The sequence below is a fragment of the Lepus europaeus genome, chromosome 5 (assembly GCF_033115175.1).
Source record: "Lepus europaeus isolate LE1 chromosome 5, mLepTim1.pri, whole genome shotgun sequence".
Classification (NCBI taxonomy): Eukaryota; Metazoa; Chordata; class Mammalia; order Lagomorpha; family Leporidae; genus Lepus; species Lepus europaeus.
This window is the reverse complement of record NC_084831.1, coordinates 151,528,469-151,554,372: the sequence shown is the minus strand read 5'-3', so window position 1 is coordinate 151,554,372 and position 25,904 is coordinate 151,528,469. Positions and strand designations below refer to the sequence as shown.

General features: G+C 43.5%; 1 protein-coding gene across 1 annotated transcript in view; it reads left to right on the top strand.

Moving 5' to 3' along the window:
* The window catches only part of CEP350 (centrosomal protein 350), a 159,467-nt gene that overhangs the window by 123,361 nt on the left and 10,202 nt on the right, over positions 1–25,904 (top strand). The window contains exons 30-37 of the mRNA XM_062192943.1: positions 266–410; positions 6,213–6,373; positions 8,198–8,334; positions 13,039–13,121; positions 16,790–18,774; positions 19,617–20,024; positions 20,126–20,272; positions 23,171–23,293. Coding sequence (XP_062048927.1) covers positions 266–410; positions 6,213–6,373; positions 8,198–8,334; positions 13,039–13,121; positions 16,790–18,774; positions 19,617–20,024; positions 20,126–20,272; positions 23,171–23,293 — 3,189 coding nt within the window. The remainder of the gene's footprint in view (positions 1–265; positions 411–6,212; positions 6,374–8,197; positions 8,335–13,038; positions 13,122–16,789; positions 18,775–19,616; positions 20,025–20,125; positions 20,273–23,170; positions 23,294–25,904) is intronic.

Below are 25,904 nucleotides of genomic sequence, written 5' to 3'. Positions count from 1 at the left end.
TCTGTAACTCTGTCTTTTGAATAAATAAAATAATTTAAAAAAAAATAGCTACTACTCATCCCTTTTTAAAGCATCCTCTTTTTACTACTTTATTTTCTGTTTAAAAAAAAATGAAGTCTTATCCTTATGTGATTATAAACTTCTTCCACCTTTTATGTTATCTAATACTCTGTAAATATTTTTAAATTCACTAGTGTCTCACATTCTAAATAAAATTCTACACTGTATCAGAAAACCGTTCTCATTTGGTTTTCTGTGTCAACAGTCACCTCCCAAAAGCTGCTCATCTGTGTCAAAGCAGGATTCTAGCAAAGGGAGCCCTAGGCCTGGAGGAGAGCATCGCCTGCCCGTCAAGTCCCGTCAGCACTGTTACAGCTGGTCAGATGAGTCGTTATCCATGACACAGTCAGGTAAGACTGATAGGAGGACTTTGAGCCCTCTGGACTGTGGACTGCATTTTAGCTCCTCTTTAATAGGCTTCGTGTATATGCCAGTGTACTGATAACCTTTGATGCATTCATAAAGCTTTCCTCTTGCCAAGAGTAAATCATGTGTTTTTCTGCTCGTTGTTGGTAATTATGACAAACTGCTATATTCTCGTGTGTTAGTGGGTGGTGATTTATTCATCAGACATTTGCTGAGTGTTTCTCTGTGTGAGACACTGCCCAGGTATTTCCCTGGTACTTTGTGCTTCAGCTTGCCTGTTAGGCAGCACAAATTATAACAACACTGCTCAGCACGTCCCACCTACTAAACTATAAACGAAATAAATCCTTGAGAACAAGTTTTACTGTTAATTCTCATAATACAGCTCTTTGAGGACAGAGGTTCTGCATGAGAAGTTAGTGCACAGTGACTCCTGTTGTTAATGTGGCAATTAACACTCATATGTATGACGTCAGTGATAACCCGAGGCTCTTGACAGGAGCTGCCTAGGCTGTGGAAGCCTTTTGAATCCACTGACTCCTTCAGTTACTGTATTGCTTTTTGAGTTCATTTTTTGTTTCCTTTTGAGACTAGTAAAGAAAGTAAAAAACGGTAATTTTTTTAGGTCTTGGATCCTGTCCTGTTCCCCTTCATTTCCCATATTTCAGACAACAGTAAATTATGGGATTTTCTCGGTCCCATATTTATAGGTCTTCTTTATCCTCTGAGTAACTGCATGATGTTTCAAAGAGTAGATGTACTGTAACTTACTTAATTTTTCCTGGTGGTGGTCATTTAGATTTTCTCAAATTTTTCACACTTATAGATAGTGCTGTGACAAGCACCTTCCTTTTTGTTGTGTGTTGTGTATAAATATTTTAAAATTCTTATTGACTATTTCAATGGGGAATATATTTATAGAATTGTTATGTGAAGCCAATTGGAGAATACTGTCTTTCATATTTACCTGTGGAAACTTAATAGTATTTCTGTGTATGTGCTTTTGTATACTCAGGTGAAAGGTTACTGCCAGTGGAGTGCCGTGTCAAACAGGCACTGGACGTGCTAGGAAACATGGGCTCTTGTGTCGACTCTGTTGCTTCCTGGCAGCTCTGTTCAAGTTTCTTTCCCATGTTGGATTATCAATTTCCATCTGTAGAAATGGGTTACACACCAAGGATTAATGCTAATGTTTGTAAAATACTGTTTTGTTGGTAAAATGTAGTCAAGAATAGTTCAGAAGAATTGCTCTGAGATTTCTAACCTGCAAATGGAGATTTCTGACCTATAAATGCAGCCTGCTTCTCTGTGATAACATCATTATGGGCAGCATTTGTGGAGGTGGTAAATTTTAATAGAGTGAGCTTATATAAAACCATTACTTAAGTGATGGAGAGTTGATCAACCACATTAATATAATCAACATTGTGTCAAATCATCAGAAAGTTAATTTTTTAAATGAAGTTCATCTTTATTCTGTTCATCAGGCCATTTTATCTTTACAGATTTCAATAAGCTATAGTATCATTTGCCCATTACTTGCCATCTCCCTGACCTTCCAAAAAAACCATAGGAGAGTCCCTAAAAGCAATACTGTTTTCATCTAGAGAGTTGCTTGAGTTAAGAAAAAAAAATCTGGAGTCTTGTAGGTGTTACTGATGATAAATGACAAATGCTGTGCAGTAATAGTAAATTTAGACAGATACAGAATGTATTCCCATTCACTGTCATAGACTTTTTCAAAAAGATTGATTGATTTTGAAAAGCAGAGTAAGCAAAGCAGAAGAGACAGAGACAAATTTTCTAGCTGCTGGTTACTCTCCAAATGACCACAAATAGCCAGAGCTGGGCCAGGCTGAAGGAGCCTGGAATTCCATCCGGATCTCCCACGGAGATGGCAAGAACTCAAGTTCTTGAACCACCATCTGCTGCTTCCCAGGTGTTTTAACAGGGAGCTAGATCAGAAGTCGGTGAAACCAGGACTTGGACGGGCACTCTGATGCGGATGCAGGTGTCTCAAGCAGTGGCTTAATGATGTGCCACAACACCTACCACACTGTCATAGTTTTATTTAGTTACAGTTGCCCTTTATTTGTTTCTTTAGCACTTAAAAATATAAACTTTGGGGGTCAGTGGTGTGGCACAGAAGGTAAAGTTGCTGCCTGTGGTGCCAACATTCCATGTGGATGCTAGTTTGAGTCCCTGCTGATGTTCCAGGGAATGCAGTGGAGGATGCCCAAGTGCTTGGGCCCCTGTACCCACATAAGAGACCCAGAAGAAGCTCCTGGCTCCTGGCTTCGGCCTGGCTCAGCCCTGGCCATTGCAGCCACTTAGGGAGTGAACCAGTGGATGAAAGATTCTCTCTCTCTGTCTCTGTCTCTGCATATCTCTCTCTCTCTGTAACTCCATCTTTCAAATAAATATATCAACATTTCCCAAAGTCTTTCATTGAAAAGCTCCCAAGTTTTCATCAACTGCTATTAAACATTGTAGTCATAGATGGTAAGTATATTTTTATTTAGAAAATTATAGCTGGCATATGCAATTTTTTAAATATTTCAGTTTAAAATAGTCATCAGGAGGGCAAAGTTGAAACTAAGTCTGTGGGAATATAGTGTCTCCAATAAAACGCTGTCAAACCACCAAGTTCTGTAAGCACAGAAATCTGTGCACTTTTAGAAGATCGAAAGTTACAGATTTAAACTTCATCTTAGAAAGATTGTAATTTTTAGCTCAGTCTGCCCTCCTATTCCCAGTTGTACTAGAATCATCAGTTGAACTGTATAAAGCCGTCACTGTGGGCCTTTTAACCCTGAAGCCAATGGAATAGTTTCTTTAGAAATTAAAAGAAAGTGTGAGGAGACACTCAGTTGTTCTCCCCTCACCACTGTCTTTTTAAGTTTTAAACAAAAATATATGCTACTTAACACATGGCAACATAAAAAAGTTTGTGTGTTAATATTATTTCCACCATTACTTAAAAATTATTTTTATTTTACATATAAAAATTGTGTACATTATATACAAAATGATGTTTTGAAAAATAGAATGCTAAATTGAGACAATTAATGTGTATTATCTCACTTAGTTATCATTGTTTTAAACACTTAAAATCTCTCTCGGTGATTTTTCAAAACACATTTCGTTCTATTAGCTGTAGTAACCATGTTGTCCAATAGATGTCCTAAACTTATTCCTCCCATATAACTGACATTTTTTGATTGGCATCTTCCCACCCAGCCCTGCAGCCACAGCCACAGCCCCTGGTAGTCACCATTCTGCTCTCTACTTCTGCTGGTTCAGCTGTTTTAGATTCCAGATATGACTGAGGTCATACGGTATTTGCCTGTCTGTGTCTGGTTTATTTCACTTAGTGTATGTCTTCCAAGTTCATCCATGTTGTCAGAAATGATAGGGTTTCCTCCTTTTTTGAGTCGGCACAGCATTCCTTGTGTGTATACACGACATTTGGTTTATTCATTCATCCATTCATGGCCACTTAGGGTAATTCCCCATCTGCATTTTTTTGAGCTCTTGTCATATTTCAGGCACTGTACTACATGTCTTTCATACCTTATCTTATTTAGTCTCTATACCAGTTACAGAAGTTGGTCAGGACAAATCACCTCAGTAGTGATCTAGGATTGAAAGATGGCTTTTGGGACTGTTGTGGTGGTGTAACCAGCCACCACGTGCAGTGCCAGCATCCCACATGGGCACTGCTTAAAGGCCCAGCTGCTCCACTGCCCATCCAGTTCCCTGCTAATGCGCCTGGGAAAGTAGCAGAGGATGGCCCAAGTCCCTGGGCCACTGCACCCATGTGGGAGACCTGAATGAAGCTCTTGGCTTCGGCCTGGCCCTGCCCCAGCTGTTGTGACCATTTGGGGAATGAAACCGCGGATGGAAAATCTATCTTTCCCTATCGCTCTGTAACTATGCCTTTCAAATAAATAAAATAAATCTTTTTTTTAAAAGATAGCCTTTGTATTACTTCATCTCATAAGAATATTAATCAATAAATAATAAGCTTTGCCCATGGTAAGGGCTCAGTATGATACCACTACTTGTATGAAAGAATTATGACTTTCTTAAGCATACCTTAAGTCAGTGTCGTAGAAATAGCAGGAGCTCAGATTTCTTTATCAGAATCTAGATATCTGGTTCTCACTATTAAAAAAGACTATAATCGTTATGCTTTCAAATTTCATAACTAGTTCTTACACAGCTTAATCTGAAGTACCTATAAAAACCTAGTTTTGTGATGTAATGTGCACATCTGAGTGTTTAGATTGGTGTACAGTTGTATTTCTGCGGTAAGGCTATTAAGAGTCTCACTCAGCATCAGTATGTGGGAGTGATGTGTGGTTCCAGGAGGAGGTGTGAGGAACAGTCATGTGTGTGTAATTTCCATGTGTAGTGAAGTAAGCGGTGTCTTTAAATGATGCCTGTTTGTTTTCATAGCGTGTGTGTGACACAGTGTAATGAGACCTTTTTCATGGTGTTGCTATGACTGGACATCTCGTGAGTGTGTATGAACTGTTGGGGGAGAAAATAAGATCTAGCCTGCTTCATTTCAGTTGTTTCAAGTATTTTAAGAGCTCTTAAAGCTTACAGCAGAATGTAATTTCTCTTCTTTATGTAGAATTAAGACATCAGCTTAATAATTCACAATCAATGGCCGGCGCCGCGGCTCACTAGGCTAATCCTCCGCCTTGCGGCACCGGCACACCGGGTTCTAGTCCCGGTCGGGGCACCGATCCTGTCCCGGTTGCCCCTCTTCCAGGCCAGCTCTCTGCTGTGGCCAGGGAGTGCAGTGGAGGATGGCCCAAGTCCTTGGGCACTGCACCCCATGGGAGACCAGGAGAAGCACCTGGCTCCTGCCATCGGATCAGCGCGGTGCACCGGCTGCAGCACGCCAGCCGCGGCGGCCATTGGAGGGTGAACCAACGGCAAAGGAAGACCTTTCTCTCTGTCTCTCTCTCACTGTTCACTCTGCCTGTCAAAAAATTAAAAAAAAAAAAAATTCACAATCAATTTGAAATGGTAAAATTCCAGGTTTTTTTTTTTTTTTTCATTTTTTATTTTTTTTGACAGGCAGAGAGGACAGTGAGACAGAGAGAGACAGAGAGAAAGGTCTTCCTTTTCTGTTGGTTCACTCCCCAATGGCCGCTGCGGCTGGCGTGCTGCGGCCAGCGCACTGCGCTCATCCGAAGCCAGGAGCCAGGTGCTTCTCCTGGTCTCCCATGCGGGTGCAGGGCCCAAGGACCTGGGCCATCCTCCACTGCCCTCCCAGGCCAGAGCAGAGAGCTGGACAGGAAGAGGAGAGACCGGGACAGAATCCGGCGCCCCAACCGGGACTAGAACCCGGTTTGCTGGCACCGCAGGTGGAGGATTAGCCTAGTGAGCCGCGGCGCCGGCCCAGTTTGTTTTTAATATGACTTAAAAATTGTTAAACTATATATTAATCACTTAGGGAAAGGACTATTATTTATGATTATCTTGTCAGTATGCATCTTACCAAGACAGGGTGCTTTGAGATTTCTTTCAAATATGGCAGTTAGAAAGTGAAAATAAATAGGAAAGACCAAGAAAACTAATGAAGAGGAATTTATGAGAAAGGAAGAATGCATTTTGCTAATAAATTTGGTTCAGAAACTCTGATTTCTTCATTTTAAGTATTAGATTGACTTTAAATGGAATACTAACTTACAATTTTTCATTGGTAGTTACTGAGTTACCTTTATTCTTCAGTTAAAACTAAATAAAATATTTTGTATCTTTTGTAGAAACTACATCTGACCAGAGTGACATTGAAGGCAGGATCAGGGCTCTGAAAGATGAGCTGCGGAAAAGAAAATCGGTTGTGGACCAGCTGAAGAAGGAGCAGAAGAAAAGACAAAAAGAAAGACTGAAAGCCCAAGAAGCCAGTCTGATCAAACAACTAGAGGTTAGACACAGGAAGGAAGGGGTTTTGTATCAGAGGTTAATGTATATGTGAAGCCCAAAATGTTTTTAATGCTGTAAGTAAAGTAATGGGTTAGGATTTTTCAGTTCTTAGTGCAGTGCATGTTTTATTGTAATTCTTCAAAAACAAAAATCTGAGGGTATGTATACAAAGTCTCGCCTAGAACATTAAATTAAATATTAATTTTAGATATTACATATTAAAATTACAAGTGTTCAAATAAATGTTAGAGTACTGTAAGGTCTTTTTTCCTAAATAAGAAAGATTAGACCTATGAAAGAAAGATTAATATCCATGCCCGCTTACAAAAAGAGTCACTGGATAAATAAATAACTCTGATATTAGAATTATTACTCTCTTCTTTTGGAAAAATAGAGTTTTATGTCACAACTTACCAGTACGAATGTGTATACTGTTCAGATGGCTCCTGAATTACTACTCTAGATTGGGTTTGTCTCCTGAGCTTTGGCAGCCTTTCTGATTGTGTCCCGTGCTGGAAACCTGAGTCAGGTCTTCCTCTGTTCTCTCCCATCCACTCAGTCGCCAGTTCTCACTGATTCCTTTCTGTGCAGCTTCTGTGTTCCATTCGTTCTGCTGTCAAGCTGGTCGAGGCGCTCATGACTTGAAATGCCCTGGCCTGTGCTGACTTCCTGTTACACACTCTGCCAGCCTGGTGTTCCTGAAGCACCACGTTTGTTACAGAATTGACTTGAGTGGCCTGCTCATCGCGGGAATCCCTTCTCATGTTGTCACCAGCTCTTTCTAACTACTTCCAGTAATAGGAAATTTTAAATTTTCAAGGCAGTTGGTTTCATTAGTAGACTGTAAATGCTCTGAGTAGTAGAAAACTCTTGTTATATTTAGCCAAAATATACAAATAGAGTTGTAAAAGGAGAGATTTTAGCCCAAAAAAGAGAGCTATAATAGATGGAGAGCTCTTCTTAGATTTCATACAAATTATAATTAGGGAAGTTTTATTTACAGAATCGTTAATAACCTGAAAAAAATTTTTTTTGTGGCTGGCGCCGTGGCTTAACAGGCTAATCCTCCGCCTTGTGGCGCCAGCACACCAGGTTCTAGTCCCGGTTGGGGCGCCGGATTCTATCCCGGTTACCCCTCTTCCAGGCCAGCTCTCTGCTATGGCCTGGGAAGGCAGTGGAGGATGGCCCAAGTCCTTGGGCCCTGCACCTGCATGGGAGACCAGGAGAAGCACCTGGCTCCTGGCTTCGGATCAGCGCGATGCGCTGGCCACAGCGGCCATTGGAGGGTGAACCAATGGCAAAAAGGAAGACATTTCTCTCTGTCTCTTTCTTTCACTATCCACTCTGCCTGTCAAAAAAAAAAAAAAAAATTTTTTTTTTGTAATCCAGAGCTGTCATACTCCCTACCAGCACCTTCCCTCTTCAGAATTATAACCCCAGTGCCTCTCCCTTGAGAAGCTTGCTGCCATTGAAACTCAGAGCTGAGTGACTAAACTCCTGTGAAACCAAAGGAAAGTGATAGAGTACCCTTTAGAGAATAATAATAATTTAAGGAGGTCTTCTGAGCATTCATATGTATTAAATTTTCATAGATTGAGACTATCATTTCTTAATTGATAGCAGGATTACAATTCTGTATATTTAGAGAAGAATACGTAAGAGACTATGTGGAGTTCTCAGGAATGATGTTGGGCCAGTGAGGAGGGGTTCGTTTTCCATCTTCTTTCTTGTCTGGATATTTTACCATAAAATATTGCTATTTTATAATATAAAACAGTTTTTAGGAATTCTGCCTTAATGACTCCTCTGATTTCTCTAAACTTAGTCATATGATGAATTCATTAAGAAAACTGAAGCGGAGCTTAGCCGAGATTTGGAAACATCACCAACAGCCAAGCCTCAGATTAAAACGTTTTCTTCAGCTTCTGAGAAGCCCAAGATCAAGCCCCTCCCACTGCACAGGTAGTAATTTTTGAAAATTTATCCATGTTCTACCTTGTTTGAGCAAAGAATAAGGAAAGATTTTTAGAAATTATTTTTAAGTAAACATGAAACTGTAGAAGTAAAAAATACTCTTTTTCTTTTCACTAAAATAAAAATACTATGAATGATCAATACATTTAGGTTTGAAACTGTTACCCCTGCAGTCTGTGGGCACAGTGGAAATGATGCTCTCCAGCATTGCAGGCGGCAGCTCGTAAGCTGCCACACTCGTGTTTCAGACATAGTCTGCAGCGTTTGACCCGGTAGTCCCTCTCCTGGAAATCCAGCTTGAGAAAATAAGGGTACCACAAATCCGCTTTAGGAATATTCTAATCGTAACTATTTTTATTAACGAAATATTGGAAACAAAAATAGGTAAATAGCTCAGTAAACTCCAGTTTTATTTAAGTAATAGAATGTTTTGTGGCTAGTAAACAGATCTAGATGACACTAAGTAGTAACACTAGCGTGTGTAATGTAGTCCATTGAAAACCCGGGTTGTCATATTTGTATGTGAAGCTCTGGGTAGGGATCAGGCTGGTCGTACCACTGCACACTGAAGGACGCCACGAAAGCACAGTGAGACTGGTAGATCATCAAAGCTGAACAAAACAGGATGCTGCTGGGTTAGCAGAGGCGGCGGGACAGCAGAGCCCAGTTGCGAAAACCTTGTACTCACTTATTCTTAGTATTTTGTATTTTACCTTTTAGAAAATGTAGTGCTTTTGAAGGGTTTTAAAACTGTATTTGGGGATATTTTGGTTTGTTACAAAAGTAACACAGGCTCATTGCAATTAATTTAGTATTACCTGAGTTTGAACTCTAGCTCCAGTACCAGCTGGCTGTGTAACTTTGGGCAACCTATTTAACCTCCCTGCGCTTCAGGGGTTTTGTTTGTTTGTTTATTTGTTTGTTTAAAAAATATTTATTTGAAAAACAGAGAGAGGTAGAGCCAAAGAGTCTTCCATTCGCTGGTTCACTCCCCAAATGCCCACAACAACCGGAGCTGAGCTGATCCGAAGCCAGGAGCCAGGAGCTTCTTCTGGGTCTCTCACGTGGGTGCAGGGGCCCAAGCACTTGGGCCGTCTTCTACTGCTTTCCCAGGCCATAGCAGAGAGCTGGATTGGAAGTAGAGCAGCAGGGACTCGAACAGGCACACATATGGGATGCCAGCACTGCAGGCCAGGGCATTAATCTGCTGTGCCACAGCGCCAGCCCCTGTGCTTCTGGTTTGTTGTTGTTGTTGTTGTGTGTTTTTTTTTTTTTTTTTTTTTTTTTTTTTGTCTTTTTTTTGACAGGCAGAGTAGACAGAGAGACAGAGAGAAAGGTCTTCCTTTGCCGTTGGTTCACCCCCCAATGGCCACCGCGGCCGGCGCGCTGCAGCCGGCGCAACCATGCTCATCCGAAGCCAGGAGCCAGGTGCTTCTCCTGGTCTCCCATGCGGGTGCAGGGCCCAAGGACTTGGGCCATCCTCCACTGCACTCCCTGGCCACAGCAGAGAGCTGGCCGGAAGAGGGGCAACCGGGACAGAATCCGGCACCCCGACCGGGACTAGAACCCAGTGTGCCAGCGCCGCAAGGCGGAGGATTAGCCTGTTGAGCCACGACGCCGGCCTGTACTTCAGTTTTTTAATAGAGATTTTTATACCTATTAAGCAGGGATGATGATGATAATAATAATAATACCTGATTAATATACTTGTTATGAGGGTTAAAAAAAAACTTGAACAGGACCTAGCTCACAGTAAGCATTCCTGTTATCATTAGTGACTGGAGTAGCAGGAAAAACAAAACAATTTAAATCATGTCTATCCCAAAGTAGCAAATGTCAACTATTAGAAATGTTTCCTTCTGAAATTTTTTATGCTTAGATTTTTTTTAAAAAATTTGTTTATTTACTTGAAAGGCAGAGTTACAGAGATGTAAAGGCAGAGAGAGGATTTTCATCCTCTGATTCACTCCCCAGTTGGCTACCATGGCCAGATCTCTGTTGATCTGAAGCCAGGAGCCAAGAGGTTCTTCCAGGTCTCCCACGTGGGTGCAGGGGCCCAAGGACTTGGGCAATCCTCTACTGCTTTCCCAGACCATAGCAGAGAGCTGGATCAGAAGTGGAGCAGCCAGGACTTGAACCTGTGAGCATAAGGGAAGTCGGCACCAGAGACGTCAGCTTTACCTGCTATGCCACAGCACTGTCCCCTATGCTTAGATTTTGTTTGTATTTTTATACAAATAATATATATATACACACACACACACACATTTTTCCATTACATTATAAGCTTAATTTTTAATTATATTTTTAAGATTTGTTTATTTATTTGAAAGGCATAGTTACAGAGAGACAGAGAGAGTGAATCTTCCATCTGCTGGTTCACTCCCCAAATGACCACAATGGCTGGAGCTGGGCCAATCCAAAGCCAGGAGCCAGGAGCTTCTTTTGGGTCTCCCACATGGGTGCAGGGGCCCAATCACTTAGGTCATCTACTGCTTTCTCAGGCCATAGCAGAGAGCTGGATGGGAAGTGAAGCAGCCAGGACTCAAACTGGCGCCCATATGGAATTCCGGCCCTACAGGCAGTGGCTTTACCTGCTACACCACAGCGCCAGCCTCTAAAGTTATTTATGTGAGACGTAGAGCAACAGACAGAGGGAGAGACAGAGAGCTCCTGCATCCACTGGTTCACTTCCCAAATGACCGCAACGGTTGGAGCTGGGCCAATCCAAAACCAGGAGCCAAGAGCTTCTTCCCAGTCTCCCGTGTTAGTGCAGGGACCCAATCACTTGGGCCATCTTCCACTGCTTTCCCAGGCCATCAGCCTGGGAAGAGGGGCAGCCAGAATATGAACTGGTACACGTGTGGGATGCTGGCACTGCAGGCAGAGACTTAGCCCACTATGCCACAGTGCCGGCCCAGTTTTAAAAATTTTAAATGTGGTATACTGATGAATGGCTTTATAGTTCTCTTAATCCAGCTACTGGAAAAAAAATTAATTTTATTTATTTTAAAGGCAGACAGAGATAGAAACTGAGTAGGAACTCATCTGCTGGGTTACTCTCCCCATGGCTACAGCAGCCAGAGTTGTGCCAAGCCAAAGCCAGTAAGCAGGGGCTGAATTCAGGTTAACCACATGGTTGGCAGGGACTCAACAACTTGAATCATCACTGCTGTCTCTCAGGGTACACACTGCAGGAAGCTGGAAGCAGGAGCGGAGCCAGAGCTCAAACCCAGGCACCCTGATATGGGATTTGGACGTCCCAAATGGTACCTTGACTGCTGTGTTTAACACCAGCCACAAGTACTCAGATATTTTAGTCTGAGAGTGACAGAGGCAGATGTGTGTTTACAGAGCTCTTTCTGATCCCAATATAAAGAAAAGATAAAAAGAAGTAAGCTTAGAAGAAGAAAGCATGCTAAGCCAGAAGTCAAATAAGCAGCAGTAATACAAATAAGGAACAGATGTACTTTAGGAACGTGTATCTCAGAAGTAGACTTGCGTTAAAGGCCCGATGGAGAGGCAGTCGTTTGACACAGCAGTTAGCTGTCACTTAGGATGCACACATCCCATATCGGAGGGCTTGAGTTTGAGTCCTGGCTCCACTCGGCTTCCCAGCACCCTGCTAATGCACACCCTGGCAGGGAGCAGGTGATGACTCAAGTCCTTGGGTCCCTGCTACCCATGTGGTCGACCCAGATTGAGTTGCTGGCCCCTGGCTTTGGCCTAGCCCAGTCCCAACTGTTGCAAGCATTTAGTTTAGGGTGGAAGATACCTTTCTCTCTCTTTCTCTCTCTCTGTGTGTGTGTGTGTGTGTGTCCCCATTCATGTCTATGTCTTTCTGCCTTTTAGATAAAGAATTTTTAAAAAAAATTCCAGCTGGGGAAGCAGAGAAAATCCACAGTGATTCCCATGTTTTCTCCTGGGTAGCTGATGGGTTCAGCATTCCATTAACCTACATGGTGCCTTTTTCTCAGAAGCTTATGATTTTGGTTTTAAATGTTAATTTTGAGATATCATAGTTCATCTAAGTAGAATTATCCAAGAGGCTTGTCAGGATTAGAAATACGAGGATAGTCCCTGACTGTGTAGTGGCTGAAGCGTAAATATACCAACATCATGCAGAGACGATACCCCTTCCGAGAAAATGAAAGGGAGCCAAGTACACTCTGGTAAAACAGTAACATGGTGAATGTGGAGCCTCTCCTCTTCACTGTAAGGGACAGAGGACAGCAGCAGCAGGAGGGAGGACTTGGGAAGAAAGGAGTTTGTTTTGGAGGCATGCTTAGGAGCCGAGAGGAACTCTCTGGATGGAAGGCTGAAGATAAGACAGACAGCAGGTGCTTGGGCCGTGCTGTCTGTAAGGCTATGTGTAACTAGCTCTGAGGAAGTGAGAGACAGTACACCTTTTGCTCCCTGCAGACAGGAGGACTGTGGGTACAGATAAATTTATAGGTGGAAAGGTTGAAGCAGAGAGAGGTCATGCATGCCTGATGCCTCTTTGTCTGAGAGAGGAGAGATCATCTGCAGAGAGGAAGAGAGCCAGGATTGGGCTTGGTGAACAGAGCGACGACGGAACTGTTCACTTTGGGGAAGAGGAAAGAAGCTGTCTAAGAATGTCCACTTTCTGTTGCCGTTTATTGTAGTATCAGCAAGGTACTTACTTCTGCTCATTACACTTTTCTACTTCAGATCTGAAACAGCAAAGAGTTGGAAGTCCCTTACAGAGGCAGAGCGCTCCAAAGGACCCCTGGAGTCTATTGCTGAACATGTCGGTATGTATCCAGAGAAAAATTAGCTTGTATTAACAGTCTAAGGATTTGTGCCAAGCCCTACAGATTTCAATCTCTCATAGCCTTAATTTTTTTTTTAATTTATTTAAGTGACAGAGAGATAGAAAAAGCCTCAGTTTGCTGGTCCACTCCCCTAATGCCCACACGGCCAGGACTGGGCCAAGTCAAAGCTGGGCACTGGGAACTCCTCTGCCGCTTTTGAATAAAAAGTGGTTTTCTTAAATAAATCAGCATGTTAGATTAGTTTTATATTTTCAAGTCATATACTAGTTACAAATAAGTTACGTGAATCAGTCTTGACAGGCAGAGTGGACAGTGAGAGAGAGAGACAGAGAGACAGAGAGAAAGGTCTTCCTTCCGTTGGTTCACCCCTAAATGGCTGCTACGGCCGGAGCTATGCCGATCCGAAGCCAGGAGCCAGGTGCTTCTCCTGGTCTCCCATGGGGTGCAGCGCCCAAGCACTTGGGCCATCCTCCACTGCACTCCCGGGCCACAGCAGAGAGCTGGACAGGAAGAGGAGTGACCGGGACAGAATCTGGCGCCCCGACTGGGACTAGAACCTGGTGTGTGTGTGTGTGTGTTTTGTTTGTTTGTTTGTTTGTTTTTACAAAACTAGACCTTTTAATCAGGAATGTGGCATGAAAACGTCCCCCAGGTCTGTCTTCCAGAGTGTGTGCACAGCCCTGCTGGAGGTGCTGGGACCTGAGCAAGCCAGGGCCTGGTGAATGAAGCCCGTCCTCCCTGGGCATGGGCGTCTGCTGTGTCCCCGCCTCTTGGAGCAGAGAGTGGTGGGAAGCCACGGGCATCATGGGGGCTTCCTGACAAGGGGAGGCAGCTGGGACGTGGGTGAGACCCAGAGGGCTGATGGCAAACCCGCTGGGATGGTGGTCCTGGCCGTTGTGGGCATTCGGGGAGTGGACCAGCAAACTGAGGCTCTTTCTATCTCTCTGTCACTTAAATAAATTAAAAATAATTAAGGCTATGAGAGATTGAAATCTGTAGGGCTTTGCCGCAGGTGGAGAATCAGCCTATTGAGCCGCGGTGCTGGCCTGTGAATCAGTCTTTATTGCCCCAAATTTATGATAAGAACTGAGGCATTGGCCAGCGCCGTGGCTTAACAGGCTAATCCTCCACCTTGCGGCGCCAGCACACTGGGTTCTAGTCCCGGTCGGGGCGCCAGATCCTGTCCCGGTTGCCCCTCTTCCAGGCCAGCTCTCTGCTGTGGCCCGGGAGTGCAGTGGAGGATGGCCCAGGTGCTTGGGCCCTGCACCCACATGGGAGACCAGGAGAAGCACCTGGCTCCTGGCTTCGGATCAGCGAGATGCGCCGGCCGCAGCAGCCATTGGGGGGTGAACCAACGGCAAAAGGGAAGACCTTTCTGTCTCTCTCACTATCCACTCTGCCTCTCAAAAAAAAAAAAAGGCATGCGTGTATCATCAGCATCTCTGAATTCCCCCTTAATCAGATTTTGTATCTGATTCTGTATATTATGTCCCAGAATAAATAAATGGTTATGTATCTTTCTAAAGTTTAAAAAATAAGAATTATTGAAAATCAAACATAATTCAGTAAGGAAGTAACAGGCACTTTAAAAAGTGCCCTGGAGTCCCTGCTGTGGTGTAGCAGGTTCAGCTGCCATCTGCAGCCCCGGCATCCCATATGGGCACTGGTTTGAGTCCCAGTTACTCCACTTCTGATCCAGCTCCCTGCTAATATGCCTGGAAAAATGAAAGAAGGTAGCCCATGTCCTTGGGCCCTTGCACCCATGTGGGTACCTGGAAGAAGCTCTTGGCTCCTGCCTTCAGATTGGCCCAGCTCTGACCATTGGTGGTCATTTGGGGAATGAACCAGAGGATGGAAGATCTCTGTCCGTCTCTCCTTCTCTCTCTGTATGTATCTCTGCCTTTCAAATAAATAAATTAATTTAAAAAAAAAAACCCTGCCTAGCACTAATAATAAAATAGAGATTTGAATTCAAATTTTTTTAAAGACTTATTTTTTTTTATTTTGAAAGAGTTAGGAGAGACAGAGAGAGAGAGAGAGAACCTTCCATCTACTGGTTCACTCCCCTGGTGGCCGCAATAGCCAGCACTGGGCCAACCTGAAGCCAGGAGCTTCTTCTGGATCTTCTACTGGGGTGGCAGGGGCCCAGGTACTTGGGCCATCCTTTGCTTCTTTCTGAGGCCCTTAGCAGGGAGCTGGATCAGAAGTGGAGCAGCCAGGACTCAGACTGACATCCTGTGGAGTATAGGTTTCACAGGCAGCGGCTTTACCCACTACACCACAAGGCTGGCCATTCCAAACTTCCAGTTCTGGGTCTGGGGTCAGGCTTTCTGAGGCCATTAGCAGGGAGCTGGATCAGAAGTGGAGCAGCCAGGACTCAGACTGACATCCTGTGGAGTATAGGTTTCACAGGCAGCGGCTTTACCCACTACACCACAAGGCTGGCCATTCCAAACTTCCAGTTCTGGGTCTGGGGTCAGGCTTTCTGAGGCCCTTAGCAGGGAGCTGGATCAGAAGTGGAGCAGCCAGGACTCAGACTGACATCCTGTGGAGTATAGGTTTCACAGGCAGCGGCTTTACCCACTACACCACAAGGCTGGCCATTCCAAACTTCCAGTTCTCGGTCTGGGGTCAGGCTTTTGACCTAGCAGTTAAAAAGCCACTTGAGCGGCTGGATCACTGAATGAAGTGTGTAGGCTCAGGTCCCAGCTTTGCTCCTTGTCCAGTTTTCCGCTAAGAATCAGGTTTGGTTCAAGTACTCGGTTCCCTGTCACTCACCTGGGAGACCTGGATTGAATTCCTGGCTCCTGGCTTTGCTTTGCCCAACCCTAGCTGTTTGCAGGTATTTGGGGAGGGAACCAACAGATGGGAGCTCTATGTCTGTCTGTGTCTCTGCCTCTCAGATAAGTCTTGATTTGTTACTTAATTTTATTATTATGCTTATTTTGGAAATTTAGCTGTGAAAGTGGTCTATCTGCAGAAATGATCTTTTTTCTTTTCTTTTTTTACATTTGAGAGCTTAAAGTCTCCCTCCCAAAACTTATTCATTTAGTGATATAAATAGAAGTATATTTGTCCCTCCATTCTTTGTTTTCTGTTTGAAGGATGAGTGAACATGTAGTATCTATCATACAGTTCTGTTTTTGCTTGAGGAATGATCATACAAAACAGTGGTCCCAGAAGCTCAAATCTATTTTTCTTCACTTTATAAGACAGTACTTAAGAAATTATGGGGTCAGCATTGTGATGTAGCAGTGCGAGTTCAGGTTCTGGCTACTCTGCTTCCAGTCCAACTTCCTACTAATGTGATTGGGATGACAACAGAAGATGGCCCAAGTGCTTGAGCCCCTGTAAACCATGTGGAAGACAGATGGAGCTACTGGCTTTGGCCTGGTTCAGGCCTGGCTGTTGCAGCCATTTGGGGAGTGAACCAGCAGATGGAAGATCTGTCTCTCTGTGTCTCTCTTTCAATCTCCTTTCAAATAAATAAATCTTTTTTTAAAAAGTATTATATTTTAATCAAATCAGTTCATATTTATTGACCAGAGTATTCCTTGACTTACATTTGGCTGTTGTTTAAATTTAGATCCTAGAAATTGAAAGATTTTGATTAATTAATTTTGATCTAGTGATTTTTTTTCTTCAAGGTACTTCATTGTCAAGTTCTGAGAGATCAGTATCAGAAAGGTCACTGCCTGCCTATGCGAAGAGGGTGATTGAATTGGACAGTCGAACAGAAGAACGTTTGCAGACCCCATCTCCTGTTCTCAGGTTGTCAAGAACAGCCGGAGCAGAATCTGGAGATTCTTTAGAAAATGTACCTTCATTACCTCTTCTTAAAGAATTAAGTATCCCTGGTGGGGTTCTTGATGGGTCAGATGCCAAGACTGAAGAACTTAGTCAAAAACTAGAGCATGTGAAATTGGAGGAGACTGAGGTTGAAGGTGACTGTTCTAGACCATCAGAGAAATCGGATGTCTTACTGCCGCTGGACCTGGAACAGGGAGACGCAGCTGGAAGTCTCTCAAATAAAGCTCTTCCTTTGGATTCTGTAGATGTTGAGAAAGATTTAGTTAGATTAGTCATTGAAAACCTTCATACAAAAGAGGAAATACTGAAAGAGACACCGTCAGATCAGGATGTGGATCGCAGTGCAGCCATCCAGTCAGAAGACATACGTGGACAAAGGAACAGAGAGGAAAAGGACCTGCCTTCGTCACAGCACCTTTTTACTCCTAAAGAGGCGTCGCACTCCGAAGAAATTGAAGCATCTTCTCTCAGAAAAGACATTTCAGCTGAATTGTACAAAGACGACTTCGAGGGGTCATCTCTGTCACTCAGCAAAGACTCCCGGGTTGGCAGAGAGAAGTCTCGGTCACCAGGGAGCTCCAGGCGCAGAGCCACCAGCTTTGGGAGTGAGGATGAAATCAGCGAGTGCCTCAGTGAGAAGAGCCTCTCCGTGCAGAGCAGCATCCCCTCTGAGAGGCTGCTGGAGCTCCAGTCCCCTCCTGAGCTCGTGAAAAGTACGGAGCGCAGCGATGTGCAGCGAGAACAGGGCGTCGCTCCGGCGCCCGCCCCGGCCTCCGTGGCTGCTGCGGGTGAGTTACTGGATTTCCACATCGGTGATAGGGTGTTGATTGGCAATGTTCAGCCAGGAACTCTGCGATTCAAAGGGGAGACTCGTTTCGCTAAAGGATTTTGGGCTGGAGTGGAACTGGATAAACCTGAAGGAAATAACAATGGAACCTATGATGGCATTGTGTATTTTGTATGCAAAGAGAAGCATGGTATTTTTGCTCCTCCTCAAAAAATATCTCACATTCTAGAAAACTTTGATGACTACATAGACATAAATGAAGATGACTGTTATGCAGATGAACAGTATCAATACTATAATCAGGAGCAAAAAGACACAGAGGGTCCAAAAGACAGAGAAAAAGATGCCGCTGAATATTTTTATAAGGAAACTCTCCCTAGTGCGCATGATGTAGAAGCCTCAGTGGACAGAGATAAAAGCCTTAAGATAGAACCAGATACTATACAGCAGGTCTCTAGGGTACCTGAAGGCCGTGTGCACCAGCAGTCTTTAGTGGATTCACTGGTTTCTTCCAAGGAAAACAAGGACCTTGTTTCTGGTGTCACAGAAAAGGTTCCCATTGGTGTAGAAGATGAAACTTCCGACAGCGCCTTCTCCGGAGAATTAAAGCAGCAGCAGCAGTTTACAGAAAAGGAAGAGAACCTATGTTCTGAAACTCCAGAAAAGCTTTCTACTCCACTTTTGGACCTTTTAACAAGAGAAAAAAGTCAACTGGAAGCCCAGCTGCAGTCATCCCTAAGTGAGGAGAGAAAGTCACAACAGCAGCTGGACACAGTCAGCTCACTGACAGACAGTTTACTGAAAGGATTTGTGAAGGACACAGTCACTCAGCTACAGCAGATCAAGAAGGCCAGGAGTGAGAAGATCCAGCTGAGCAACCAGGAGCTGCTTGACGATGGCCAGCAGGAAGTGCCACCCCCAGACCTGTGCCAGAGTCCAGAGGAGCAGTCCCCACGTGTCTCAGGTGGTCTCTTAAGGTCTGAACTGGAAGATGAAAAGGAAGAGATTTCCTCTCCAGATATGTGTCCCCGACCGGTAAGTGTTTCATCTAAATAAAGTGTCAGCTTACCTTGCTGTGTGGTGCTGTTTAATTCTCTAGCTCCTGGTAGATATTTTCCCTGACTGGCTGATTAGTAGAGACAGGTCACTGTACCAGGTATCAAGGGCCTTGTCGCAGTTTTCCTTTCTGCAATGTGGTTATCTTCTGTTACATCATGCGTAGTCACTGTAGGGTTGTCACAAACACTGGCAGGTTCCTGGGAACTAAAACATCCATGTAAGCGGCCTGGTTGACACTCCCTGTATGCCCTCCAACAGGTGAGGTCACCTTCCAGGTTCACTGGACACACTTACTCAGTGGAGCTTTCCCGTGGTGCTCTACTCAGTTCCTTCTTGCCTCTGAAGTTAGCAACTCACACAGCTGCTCAGTCATGGTTGCCCTGCAGCAGTTACCATGTGTGATGTGGATCTGATAAAACTGAAGTAGATCTACTATGACATATATTCAAACCATCAACTTGTGTAGATGACCCCAAGGGCAGTCAAGCAAAAGTAATGATTTTGAGTAACTTGGGCCACATAATCACCAAAGGTGAGAAGTTCCATATCCCATTTCCATATGCTAGGGACAGTCCTTCAGAAACGGAATAATGACGATGCGAAAAGGGAAAAAGCAACTAATAAACAGTTTATAAAGTTTAAGAACAAGGTTTACGTAAGTGAATTGTGGGAACAGAATAATCTTTTCTTAAATTGTTTTTAGTAGCCAACCTGTGGTTTTAATTGTGTGTGTTCATAGGGAAATGTTAAGTGTATTCTGCCACGTTGTTCAGTGATCTGAGCACACTAAATGGTGCTGTGTTTGAACGGTTCCATAGGAGAGCCCAGTGTTTGGTGCCAGCGGGCAGGAGGAGCTTGCCAAGAGACTTGCTGAACTGGAGATCAGCCGTGAGTTCCTGAGTGCTCTAGGAGATGATCAAGACTGGTTTGATGAAGACTTTGGTTTGAGTTCTTCTCACAAGATTCAGAAAAATAAGGCAGAAGAAACGATTGTGCCTCTCATGGCAGAACCTAAAAGAGCACCCCAAAAGCCATGTGAAACATTATTGGCCGTCCCACATACTGCAGAGGAAGTAGAGACTCTTGTACATGATGCAGCAGAAGAACTCTGGAAGTGGAAAGAATTAGGCCAGGACCTCCACAGCGTCAGGATTCCTGCAAAACTGCTCGGCTGTGCCAGTAAGGGCCCAGATGTAGAGAGCACGAGTAAAAGGGTCTACAAACAGGTGCGTCACATGGAAAGCTTGCTTTCAGTTTTAAACTTCTATCCCATCGTCTACACTTCGAATTCTTAGCCATTTTATTTTATTTTTCTCTCTCTATCAAGGTGGTTTTTGATTTAACAAAAGAGATTTTTGAGGAAATATTTGCTGAGGATCCCAACTTGAATCAACCTGTCTGGATGAAGCCATGCAGGATCAACTCAAGCTATTTCCGACGAGTGAAAAATCCAAACAACCTTGATGAAATTAAGGTAGACTGCAGACTATACAGTATCTGTTTATTTACACAGATCTATAAATGTCCCAAAAGCATATATTCTGTATTACTCATCATTATGCCCTCAGAGCCTGTTCCATAGTGCGTATTGAGTAAATATTTGTTCTGCTTTCTCCAAATCCTCACCAGCACTTACTACTTTCTGTCTTTTTGGTAATAGCCATTCTAACTGGGATGAAGTGCTATCTCATTGTAGGTTTTTTTTTTCTTTTAGACTTATTTTATTTGTGAGGCAAAGTTAGAGAGAGAGAGAGAAACAGAGCTAGAGATCTTTCATCCACTAGTTCACTCCCCAAATGGCCACAGTGTCTGGAGCTGGGCCAATCCAAAGCCAGGAGCCAGGAGCTTTTTCCGAGTCTCCTAAGTGGGTGCAGGGGCCCAAGCACTTGGGCCCGTCTTTCACTGCTTTCCCAGGTCATCAGCAGGGAGCTGGATCCAAAGCAGAGCAGCCAGGACTCGAATTGGTGCCCATGGAGACTTAACCTACTAGGCCATGGCAACAGCCCCTCATTGTAGTTTGGTATCTCCCTGTTGACTAGTGATAGCATTTTTTCATGTATTTGTTGGTCATTTGTATTTCTTCCTTTAAGAAATGTCTGTTGAGATCCTTTGTCTTTTTCTTACCTGGATTGCTGTTTTTGTTATTAATTTTTTGAGTCCCTTATATATTCTGAATATTCATTCTTTGTCCAGTGCCTAGCTTACAGCTATTATCTCCCAATATATTGGTCGTCTCACCACTCTGCTGGTTGTTTTGCCGTTTAGAAACTTCTTACTTTATATAATCCCAGTTGTTTAGTTTTGCATTTGTTGTTTGTGCTTTTGAGGTGCTGTCCAAAAAATCTTTGTCTGTAACAAAGTCTTAAAGTGTTCCCCTGTGTCTTCTAGCAATTTCAGTTTTGAGTTTTACATTTTGGTCTTTGCGCTATCTCATATCTCATATATGGTTAGAGTAGAGATTTCACTTTATATGTGGGTGCATATGTGTGATACAGTATCTCCAGTTCTACCAGTACTAGTGATTGAAAAGACTGCCCTTCCTCCAGTGTATGTTCTTGGCCCCTTTGTCAAACGTCCACTTGGCTTTCTGCAGTTCCCTGAATCCACGAGCGATGGAAGAATGATCGTGAAGGGAAACCATGAATCTTGAGTTTATGTTAAAAAAAAAAAAAAAAAAAAAAGAACATGACTTTTAACAGTTATTTCCTACTTACATATGATTCATAATTTAATAAACAATTGGTACATATCCAGCAAGATAAATTACTGCAACTCATAGAAGTTTGATGGAATTTAGAGAAAGGTATAATGTTGTAGAGGGACAAAGGAAAACATGTGACAACATGCCAGCCCTACACACTAGGTGCTACCTTTCCACCTTTGACTTTGGATGTTTCAAATAGCTAATGTGGTATTTTGGACTGTGTAAGATAATAATACGATATGTAAAAATATTTTGTTACCTTAAAGACCTTTGAAAGGATTAAGTGCCCAGAAGCTATAAGGACTTTGGATTTTGAAGTCACATGGGAGGTAGTCCACTTTGCCTAGTCACAGGTTTCCCTAATTCAGCAAAGGTTATTTATCCAGAGCAGGGCTTGTCAGACTTCAGTGTGCTGGGACTATCTAGGGATCCTATGAGGATGGAGAAGCTTCATTTGTACAGCTGGGGTAAGGCCCGAAGTTGTGCGTCTCTAACCAGCTCCCAGGTGACGCTGACGCTGATGCTGCTGGACCCCGGACCACTCAGCTGGCTAAGCTTTATAAAGATTGTTTCCAAAGTTATCTGATGAGAGACAGCTGACAGAACATCAACATGTGTTCATGAGATGTGCCTATTTCAGGAGTCGACAAGCTGGCCCATGGACCAAATCCAGTCCACTGTATGTTTCTAAATCATCTTTTTGGACCATAGCCATGCCCATTTGTTTACATATTATCCATGGCCTATTTTCTGCTACAGCATGGACTTGAATAGTTGTGGCAAAAACCAGGTGGCCCACAAAGCCTAAAATATTTAATGTGACCCTTTACATAAGAAATTTGCCAGCACTTGGCTTAAAGTAAGTAGCTTTTCAAAACTCACTGTCTGTTCCATTCCTTCCACCTTTCCATGACTGACGAACCCTTAAACGTAACGTGTGTGTGAGTCTGTGTGGAGGTGAGAGTGGCGGACTCTTGGGGCACATTGAGAGTTCTCAGTTGATTCTCATTCATACATGTGTCCCTTTCCCCATTAAGAACGTTGTTTTTAATAGAAGCAACTCAAAGTCCAGTGAAACATCCCAGCAGTTTTCAGAGAGCATGCATCACTGTGGCCCATGATAGATGTTGCCCACCAATTTTAATTTTGAAGTATCATTTTGATTTTTAAGGGTGACACTTCAAATCATGATACATGATACTTCAAAGTAAACCACCCCAGACAAACTTATGCTTTAATCACAGCAGTATTCCCAAAGATTTCTGTGGGATTTTCCAGGCTTACAATTTTATGTTTTCTTCAGTAGTTGTACCAGCTTGAAGTTAGCTATGGCGGTTCTTGGGAAAAGGGAACTCTAACGTGATTTCTCTTTGCAGATTCATCAGTAAGTTTACTTTAATATACTGTGTAAAAACAAAAATTCTTTAAATAAATAAACTAAACATTTGGAAGGCAGCTCTGCTCACCACTATACCACCAATGCACGCATAAACTAAACATTTGGAATGCTTTTCCCATGAAATTGCCAAGTGAAAGTCTTAAGTGGAAGAAATGTATGTGATCTTGTATCAGAAGTATTGTGTTATTAGCCTGCCATGTTTAGCGCCCGGCAAACACATGAATCACAGGAACTTTGTTGTGTTTCATTTGTTCCTCTTATTTCCACAGAACTTCATAGCAACCGAAGTACTGAAGTTATTCAGTCTTAAAAAGGAGCCAAACAACAAAACAGACTGGCAGAAAATGATGAAATTTGGAAGAAAGAAGAGAGATCGAGTGGATCACATCTTGGTCAGTATGTGCAAGCACACCTTTTTTTTTTTTTGACAGGCAGAGTGGATAGTGAGAGAGAGAGAGACAGAGAGAAAGGTCTCCCTTTTTGCCGTTGGTTCACCCTCCAATGGCCGCTGCGGCCGGCGCATCTCGCTGATCCAAAGCCAGGAGCCAGGTGCTTCTCCTGGTCTCCCATGCGGGTGCAGGGCCCAGGGACTTGGGCCATCCTCCACTGCCTTCCCGGGCCATAGCAGAGAGCTGGCCTGGAAGAGGGGCAACCGGGATAGAATCCGGCGCCCCAACCGGGACTAGAACCCGGTGTGCTGGCGCCGCAAGGCAGAGGATTAGCCTGTTAAGCCACGGTGCCAGCCACCATTTTTATCTCGAGTATATCTTCTGAAATCAGAATGTCAATGGATTCCAAATGAAAAAAGATATGATTGATCCTGTCTATAATATTAATTTAAAATTTTTTATATTCGTTTATTTGAAAAGCAGAGAGAGCAGGCTTCCCCCAAATACTCACAGTAGCCAGGGCTGGGCCAGGCTAGAGCCAGGAGCCCAGAGCTCAGTGCGTGTCTTCCATGTGGGTGAGAATGGTGCACTCTGGCAAGAAGCTGGAATGGAGAGGAGCCAGGAGCAAATCCAAGGACCCTGGTACAGAACGCCAGTGTCAGCAGCAGCTTAGCTGCCGCACCCCACCCCGACGTTAGAGTCGTACTGCTCCCACGCGCTACACTTCTCCCTCGCCCCCCGTTTGGGAAATTGCCTTTTATACTTGGTAAATATTTAACTTAACAGTGCGTAAGAGATCAAAACTTGCATGGAAGCAGAGTTTAAGACTGTAGGTTGAAAACACCAGTGTGGATCATGGATCAGGCCACCTGAATTTAAATCCCTGTTCTGCCACTTACTTAGTGTGTAATCTTGGACAAGTTTACCTAACCTTTTTGTGCTTCATTTCTATCTACCAAATGAAGATGATATTAATAAGTACCCACCAGAACAAATTATTGAGGATTAAATGAGTATTTAGATAGAGTCATACACCAGTCAGTGACAGAGGTGCGTTTTATGAAATGTGTCATTAGGCAGTTTCATCGCTGTGGAACATCATACAGTATACTGAAGCCTAGATGGTGTCAGTCAGCCATTTGACGTGGCCTCCTGATGCAACCGAGACACGTGGGAAGCATGGAGTGTATTCAGCTGCTGCCAGAGTAACACAGCATTTTTGTTGAAAGCTTTTATGCATCTTGTTTAAAGCTTGTATGTATTTATTTGAGACAGTTACAGACAGAGTGAGGGAGAAACAGAAGGGTCTTCCAACTGCTGTTCACTCCCCAAATGGCCAGAGCGGCCAGAGCTGAGCTGATCTGAAGCCAGGAGCTTCTTCCAGGTCTTCCATGTGGGTGCAGGGGCCCAAGCACCTGGGCCATTTTCCACTGCTTTCCAAGGCCATTAGCAGGAAGCTGGACTGGAAGAGAAACAACTGGATTCAAACCACTGGCGGCCATGTGAGATGCCTGCACTGCAGGTGGAGGCTTAGCTCAATACTCCACAGCACTGGCCCCCACAGCATTCTGGTTAAACAGTGAACTTCTGTTTTCTTAAAAGTAGAAGAGAAATAACACTCTAAAATAATGATGAAAAGTACAGTGTGTCACTTACATAAGCCAGTAACATAATCTTTTTTTTTTTTAAGTTTTATTTATTTATTTATTTGAAAGTCAAAGTTACACAGAGAGAGGAGAGGCAGAGAGAGGTCTTCCATCTGCTGGTTCACTCCCTTGTTGGCCACAAAGGCCGGAGCTGTGCTGAGCCAGAGCCAGGAGCTTCTTCCAGGTCTCCTACACAAGTGCGGGGGCCAAAGGACTTGGGCCATCTTCCGCTGCTTTCCCAGGCCATAGCAGAGAGCTGGATCGGAAGTGGATAACCTGGGACTCGAACCAGCACACCCACCATGCCACAGTGCTGGCCCCAGTAACCTAGTCATTTATTATCATTCTCAAGTATTCTATGCTGCACATTATTGTATGTGCTGTACTTTTGTGTGACAGCACAATAGAAGGGTTACACAAAGTGAGAGTGAGCACCTGAGTACGTAATGCATTGGCACTGTGATGTCAGCACAGCTGTGATGTCAGCAAGCAGCAGGAATTCTTCAGTTCTGTTATTATCTGACGGAGCTACCATCATATATATGGTCCATGATTATCTGAAATATTGTTATTGAGCACATGATTTTATGTGCAAAACACCTAGAATAGTTCCCCATACATCTCTCAAGAAATATTAGTTGTTATTATGAATTTGATTAAGTCAGAGACAAGTGGTCAAACCCAGGCACTCTGATCTGAGATACAGGCATCTAACTAGTGTCTAACTGCTAAGCCAGATGCATACCCCTAAGAATTGTGGATTTTTTTATGAATTGTAAGAGTTTTTAAGATTTTATTTATAAATATGTATTATAATTCAGAAATGCAAGAGAAAGCATGAGTTCTGTTTTGAACATGTTAGATTTGAAATATCTAATAGACATTCAGAGATGTTGACAGGGACTGAGAACTTACACTGGAGTTAGCAGTGTGGAGTCGTTGATAATACTACAGGGAGTTTTGACATC